This window comes from Hemibagrus wyckioides, linkage group LG04 (assembly GCF_019097595.1).
Source record: "Hemibagrus wyckioides isolate EC202008001 linkage group LG04, SWU_Hwy_1.0, whole genome shotgun sequence".
Classification (NCBI taxonomy): Eukaryota; Metazoa; Chordata; class Actinopteri; order Siluriformes; family Bagridae; genus Hemibagrus; species Hemibagrus wyckioides.
This window is the reverse complement of record NC_080713.1, coordinates 32,109,124-32,116,198: the sequence shown is the minus strand read 5'-3', so window position 1 is coordinate 32,116,198 and position 7,075 is coordinate 32,109,124. Positions and strand designations below refer to the sequence as shown.

Here is a 7,075-nt window from a genome sequence, read left to right as displayed (position 1 = left end):
TCAGTGTGTAGTCAGTGTGTAGTCAGTGTGTAGTCAGTGTTTAACCAGTGTGTAGTCAGTGTGTAGTCAGTGTGTAGTCAGTGTGTAGTCAGTGTGAAGTCAGTGTGAAGTCAGTGTGAAGTCAGTGTGAAGTCAGTGTGAAGTCAGTGTGTAGTCAGTGTGAAGTCAGTGTGTAGTCAGTGTGAAGTCAGTGTGAAGTCAGTGTGTAGTCAGTGTGAAGTCAGTGTGAAGTCAGTGTGTAGTCAGTGTGTAGTCAGTGTTTAACCAGTGTGTAGTCAGTGTTTAACCAGTGTGTAGTCAGTGTGTAGTCAGTGTGTAGTCAGTGTGAAGTCAGTGTGTAGTCAGTGTGAAGTCAGTGTGTAGTCAGTGTTTAACCAGTGTGTAGTCAGTGTGTAGTCAGTGTGTAGTCAGTGTGTAGTCAGTGTTTAACCAGTGTGTAGTCAGTGTTTAACCAGTGTGTAGTCAGTGTGTAGTCAGTGTGTAGTCAGTGTGTAGTCAGTGTGAAGTCAGTGTGAAGTCAGTGTGTAGTCAGTGTGTAGTCAGTGTGTAGTCAGTGTGTAGTCAGTGTGTAGTCAGTGTGTAGTCAGTGTGAAGTCAGTGTGAAGTCAGCGTGAAGTCAGCGTGTAGTCAGCGTGTAGTCAGTGTGTAGTCAGTGATTAACCAGTATGTAGTCAGTGTGAAGTCAGTGTGTAGTCAGTGTTTAACCAGTATGTAGTCAGTGTGTAGTCAGTGTGTAGTCAGTGTGAAGTCAGTGTGAAGTCAGTGTGTAGTCAGTGTGTAGTCAGTGTGTAGTCAGTGTGAAGTCAGTGTGAAGTCAGTGTGTAGTCAGTGTGTAGTCAGTGTGAAGTCAGTGTGAAGTCAGTGTGAAGTCAGTGTGAAGTCAGTGTTTAACCAGTGTGTAGTCAGTGTGTAGTCAGTGTGAAGTCAGTGTGAAGTCAGTGTGTAGTCAGTGTGAAGTCAGTGTTTAACCAGTGTGTAGTCAGTGTGTAGTCAGTGTGAAGTCAGTGTGTAGTCAGTGTGTAGTCAGTGTGTAGTCAGTGTGTAGTCAGTGTGAAGTCAGTGTGTAGTCAGTGTGTAGTCAGTGTGTAGTCAGTGATTAACCAGTATGTAGTCAGTGTGAAGTCAGTGTGAAGTCAGTGTGAAGTCAGTGTGTAGTCAGTGTGAAGTCAGTGTGAAGTCAGTGTGAAGTCAGTGTGAAGTCAGTGTGTAGTCAGTGTGTAGTCAGTGTGTAGTCAGTGTGTAGTCAGTGTGTAGTCAGTGTGAAGTCAGTGTGTAGTCAGTGTGAAGTCAGTGTGTAGTCAGTGTGAAGTCAGTGTGTAGTCAGTGTGAAGTCAGTGTGTAGTCAGTGTGTAGTCAGTGTGAAGTCAGTGTGAAGTCAGTGTGTAGTCAGTGTGTAGTCAGTGTGTAGTCAGTGTGAAGTCAGTGTGTAGTCAGTGTGTAGTCAGTGTGAAGTCAGTGTGAAGTCAGTGTGAAGTCAGTGTGTAGTCAGTGTGTAGTCAGTGTGAAGTCAGTGTGTAGTCAGTGTGTAGTCAGTGTGTAGTCAGTGTGTAGTCAGTGTGAAGTCAGTGTTTAACCAGTGTGTAGTCAGTGTGTAGTCAGTGTGTAGTCAGTGTGAAGTCAGTGTGAAGTCAGTGTGTAGTCAGTGTGTAGTCAGTGTGAAGTCAGTGTGTAGTCAGTGTGTAGTCAGTGTGTAGTCAGTGTGTAGTCAGTGTGTAGTCAGTGTGTAGTCAGTGTGAAGTCAGTGTGTAGTCAGTGTGTAGTCAGTGTGTAGTCAGTGTGTAGTCAGTGTGAAGTCAGTGTGAAGTCAGTGTGTAGTCAGTGTGTAGTCAGTGTGAAGTCAGTGTGTAGTCAGTGTGTAGTCAGTGTTTAACCAGTGTGTAGTCAGTGTGTAGTCAGTGTGTAGTCAGTGTGTAGTCAGTGTGAAGTCAGTGTGTAGTCAGTGTGTAGTCAGTGTGAAGTCAGTGTGTAGTCAGTGTGAAGTCAGTGTGAAGTCAGTGTGTAGTCAGTGTGAAGTCAGTGTGTAGTCAGTGTGTAGTCAGTGTGTAGTCAGTGTGAAGTCAGTGTGTAGTCAGTGTGTAGTCAGTGTGTAGTCAGTGTGTAGTCAGTGTGTAGTCAGTGTGTAGTCAGTGTGAAGTCAGTGTTTAACCAGTGTGTAGTCAGTGTGTAGTCAGTGTGTAGTCAGTGTGTAGTCAGTGTGAAGTCAGTGTGTAGTCAGTGTGAAGTCAGTGTGTAGTCAGTGTGTAGTCAGTGTGTAGTCAGTGTGTAGTCAGTGTGAAGTCAGTGTGTAGTCAGTGTGTAGTCAGTGTTTAACCAGTGTGTAGTCAGTGTGAAGTCAGTGTGTAGTCAGTGTGAAGTCAGTGTGTAGTCAGTGTGAAGTCAGTGTGAAGTCAGTGTGTAGTCAGTGTGAAGTCAGTGTGTAGTCAGTGTGAAGTCAGTGTGAAGTCAGTGTGAAGTCAGTGTGTAGTCAGTGTGTAGTCAGTGTGAAGTCAGTGTGAAGTCAGTGTGTAGTCAGTGTGTAGTCAGTGTGTAGTCAGTGTGTAGTCAGTGTGAAGTCAGTGTGTAGTCAGTGTGTAGTCAGTGTGTAGTCAGTGTGTAGTCAGTGTGAAGTCAGTGTGTAGTCAGTGTGTAGTCAGTGTGAAGTCAGTGTGTAGTCAGTGTGAAGTCAGTGTGAAGTCAGTGTGAAGTCAGTGTGAAGTCAGTGTGTAGTCAGTGTGAAGTCAGTGTGTAGTCAGTGTGAAGTCAGTGTTTAACCAGTGTGTAGTCAGTGTGTAGTCAGTGTGTAGTCAGTGTGTAGTCAGTGTGTAGTCAGTGTGTAGTCAGTGTGTAGTCAGTGTGAAGTCAGTGTGAAGTCAGTGTGTAGTCAGTGTGAAGTCAGTGTTTAACCAGTGTGAAGTCAGTGTGAAGTCAGTGTGAAGTCAGTGTGAAGTCAGTGTGAAGTCAGTGTGTAGTCAGTGTGTAGTCAGTGTGTAGTCAGTGTGAAGTCAGTGTTTAACCAGTGTGTAGTCAGTGTGTAGTCAGTGTGTAGTCAGTGTGTAGTCAGTGTTTAACCAGTGTGTAGTCAGTGTGTAGTCAGTGTGAAGTCAGTGTTTAACCAGTGTGTAGTCAGTGTGTAGTCAGTGTGTAGTCAGTGTGAAGTCAGTGTGAAGTCAGTGTGAAGTCAGTGTGAAGTCAGTGTGAAGTCAGTGTGTAGTCAGTGTGAAGTCAGTGTGAAGTCAGTGTGAAGTCAGTGTGTAGTCAGTGTGAAGTCAGTGTGTAGTCAGTGTGAAGTCAGTGTGTAGTCAGTGTGAAGTCAGTGTGTAGTCAGTGTGTAGTCAGTGTGAAGTCAGTGTGAAGTCAGTGTGAAGTCAGTGTGTAGTCAGTGTGAAGTCAGTGTGTAGTCAGTGTGTAGTCAGTGTGAAGTCAGTGTGAAGTCAGTGTGTAGTCAGTGTGTAGTCAGTGTGAAGTCAGTGTGTAGTCAGTGTGTAGTCAGTGTGAAGTCAGTGTGTAGTCAGTGTGTAGTCAGTGTGTAGTCAGTGTGTAGTCAGTGTGTAGTCAGTGTGTAGTCAGTGTGAAGTCAGTGTGAAGTCAGTGTGAAGTCAGTGTGTAGTCAGTGTGAAGTCAGTGTGAAGTCAGTGTGTAGTCAGTGTGTAGTCAGTGTGAAGTCAGTGTGTAGTCAGTGTGTAGTCAGTGTGTAGTCAGTGATTAACCAGTGTGTAGTCAGTGTGAAGTCAGTGTGTAGTCAGTGTGTAGTCAGTGTGTAGTCAGTGTGAAGTCAGTGTGTAGTCAGTGTGAAGTCAGTGTGTAGTCAGTGTGAAGTCAGTGATTAACCAGTGTGTAGTCAGTGTGAAGTCAGTGTGTAGTCAGTGTGTAGTCAGTGTGAAGTCAGTGTGTAGTCAGTGTGTAGTCAGTGTGAAGTCAGTGTGAAGTCAGTGTGTAGTCAGTGTGTAGTCAGTGTGAAGTCAGTGTGTAGTCAGTGTGTAGTCAGTGTGAAGTCAGTGTGTAGTCAGTGTGAAGTCAGTGTGTAGTCAGTGTGAAGTCAGTGTGAAGTCAGTGTGTAGTCAGTGTGTAGTCAGTGTGAAGTCAGTGTGAAGTCAGTGTGTAGTCAGTGTGAAGTCAGTGTGTAGTCAGTGTGAAGTCAGTGTGAAGTCAGTGTGTAGTCAGTGTGAAGTCAGTGTGTAGTCAGTGTGTAGTCAGTGTGTAGTCAGTGTGTAGTCAGTGTGAAGTCAGTGTGTAGTCAGTGTGTAGTCAGTGTGTAGTCAGTGTGTAGTCAGTGTGTAGTCAGTGTGAAGTCAGTGTGTAGTCAGTGTGTAGTCAGTGTGTAGTCAGTGTGTAGTCAGTGTGAAGTCAGTGTTTAACCAGTGTGTAGTCAGTGTGAAGTCAGTGTGAAGTCAGTGTGTAGTCAGTGTGAAGTCAGTGTGTAGTCAGTGTGAAGTCAGTGTGTAGTCAGTGTGAAGTCAGTGTGTAGTCAGTGTGTAGTCAGTGTGAAGTCAGTGTGTAGTCAGTGTGTAGTCAGTGTGTAGTCAGTGTGTAGTCAGTGTGTAGTCAGTGTGAAGTCAGTGTGTAGTCAGTGTGAAGTCAGTGTGAAGTCAGTGTTTAACCAGTGTGTAGTCAGTGTGTAGTCAGTGTGAAGTCAGTGTGTAGTCAGTGTGTAGTCAGTGTGAAGTCAGTGTGTAGTCAGTGTGTAGTCAGTGTGTAGTCAGTGTGAAGTCAGTGTGAAGTCAGTGTGTAGTCAGTGTGTAGTCAGTGTGAAGTCAGTGTGTAGTCAGTGTGTAGTCAGTGTGTAGTCAGTGTGAAGTCAGTGTGAAGTCAGTGTGTAGTCAGTGTGAAGTCAGTGTGAAGTCAGTGTGTAGTCAGTGTGAAGTCAGTGTGTAGTCAGTGTGAAGTCAGTGTGTAGTCAGTGTGTAGTCAGTGTGTAGTCAGTGTGTAGTCAGTGTGTAGTCAGTGTGAAGTCAGTGTGAAGTCAGTGTGTAGTCAGTGTGAAGTCAGTGTGTAGTCAGTGTGTAGTCAGTGTGTAGTCAGTGATTAACCAGTGTGTAGTCAGTGTGTAGTCAGTGTGTAGTCAGTGTGTAGTCAGTGTGAAGTCAGTGTGAAGTCAGTGTGTAGTCAGTGTGTAGTCAGTGTGAAGTCAGTGTGTAGTCAGTGTGTAGTCAGTGTGAAGTCAGTGTGTAGTCAGTGTGAAGTCAGTGTGTAGTCAGTGTGAAGTCAGTGTGTAGTCAGTGTGTAGTCAGTGTGTAGTCAGTGTGTAGTCAGTGTGTAGTCAGTGTGTAGTCAGTGTGTAGTCAGTGTGAAGTCAGTGTGAAGTCAGTGTGTAGTCAGTGTGTAGTCAGTGATTAACCAGTGTGTAGTCAGTGTGTAGTCAGTGTGTAGTCAGTGTGTAGTCAGTGATTAACCAGTGTGTAGTCAGTGTGTAGTCAGTGTGAAGTCAGTGTGTAGTCAGTGTGTAGTCAGTGTGTAGTCAGTGTGTAGTCAGTGTGTAGTCAGTGTGAAGTCAGTGTGTAGTCAGTGTGTAGTCAGTGTGTAGTCAGTGTGTAGTCAGTGTGTAGTCAGTGTGAAGTCAGTGTGAAGTCAGTGTGTAGTCAGTGTGTAGTCAGTGATTAACCAGTGTGTAGTCAGTGTGTAGTCAGTGTGTAGTCAGTGTGAAGTCAGTGTGTAGTCAGTGTGTAGTCAGTGTGTAGTCAGTGTGTAGTCAGTGTGAAGTCAGTGTGTAGTCAGTGTGTAGTCAGTGATTAACCAGTGTGTAGTCAGTGTGTAGTCAGTGTGAAGTCAGTGTGTAGTCAGTGTGTAGTCAGTGTGTAGTCAGTGTGAAGTCAGTGTGTAGTCAGTGTGAAGTCAGTGTGTAGTCAGTGTGAAGTCAGTGTGAAGTCAGTGTGAAGTCAGTGTGTAGTCAGTGTGAAGTCAGTGTGTAGTCAGTGTGTAGTCAGTGTGTAGTCAGTGTGTAGTCAGTGATTAACCAGTGTGTAGTCAGTGTGTAGTCAGTGTGTAGTCAGTGTGAAGTCAGTGTGTAGTCAGTGTGTAGTCAGTGTGTAGTCAGTGTGAAGTCAGTGTTTAATCAGTGTGCAGTCAGTGTGCAGTCAGTGTTTGACCAGTGTTTAATCAGTGTAAATACCGAGCGTCTCTGCTCCTCCATGCCTCCACCACAGGCGGCTGAACCTCCGGCTGCTGAAGATATCTCTGAAACTCTTCATCCTCTGCCGAGAAACGCTGCGCAAACTGTTCCTCATACCGCTGAGTTTCTGCCATGCTGCTGCTGACACACACACACCAAATAGTGTTAAACACCATAAACGACCAACAAATACAACCAAGCACTAATAAACACCATTTAACACCAGTAACACCATTATACACCGTTAACACACCAGTAAACACCATTAACACACCAGAAATCTCCAGTAAACACCATTAACAAACCAGAGATCTCGAGTAAACACAATTAACACACCAGTAAACACCATTCAATGACACTACATAGACTAAGCTATCAAATACATAGAACACTATAAAAATCCAAACACTTTTACATGAAGTTAGACACCATTACAACCATCACACTCCCGAAACACCGACACAGTAAACACCATCACACTCCCGAAACACCGACACAGTAAACACCATCACACTCCCGAAACACCGACACAGTAAACACCATCACACTCCCGAAACACCGACACAGTAAACACCATCACACTCCCGAAACACCGACACAGTAAACACCATCACACTCCCGAAACACCGACACAGTAAACACCATCACACTCCCGAAACACCGACACAGTGAAGAACACAACCCCTACCGTCACTAGCACTCTCACTATCGTTACCTAAACGCGACTAATGCTAGCACGTTTGAGTGATGTAGCTGATACTCACCCGGATTAAACACTTGTCTTTATTAAATGTGGGAAATTTTAATTCTTTTTTTTTTTAATTTATTTATTTACTTATTTGATCAAAGATAAAGTTAGCACAGCTAGCTTGTTCGGGTTTTCCGCCCGGACACCATAGACGCACGCGTGCACCCTTTATTCCGCTCCTCCACTCGGCCGCTGCAAGGTTCCGGTCTGCAACACGTTCCGGTCTCTGGTGTTCCCTGAGA

The 7,075-nt window shown here is 44.9% G+C and overlaps 1 protein-coding gene across 2 annotated transcripts in view; it reads right to left on the bottom strand.

Annotated features, from left to right (window-relative positions):
* Positions 1 to 7,003, bottom strand: part of LOC131351838 (RNA guanine-N7 methyltransferase activating subunit-like) — a 9,715-nt gene extending 2,712 nt beyond the window's left edge. The window contains exons 1-2 of one of the 2 annotated variants that reach the window (XM_058387465.1): positions 6,850 to 7,003; positions 6,086 to 6,223 (exon numbers count right to left, since the gene is read on the bottom strand). In XM_058387465.1, coding sequence (XP_058243448.1) covers positions 6,086 to 6,219 — 134 coding nt within the window. In that variant the 5' untranslated portion in view covers positions 6,220 to 6,223; positions 6,850 to 7,003. Of the gene's footprint in view, positions 1 to 6,085; positions 6,227 to 6,849 lie in introns of both variants that reach the window. The other variant, XM_058387464.1, reaches the window with a different exon arrangement.
* Positions 7,004 to 7,075: the final 72 nt, after the last annotated feature.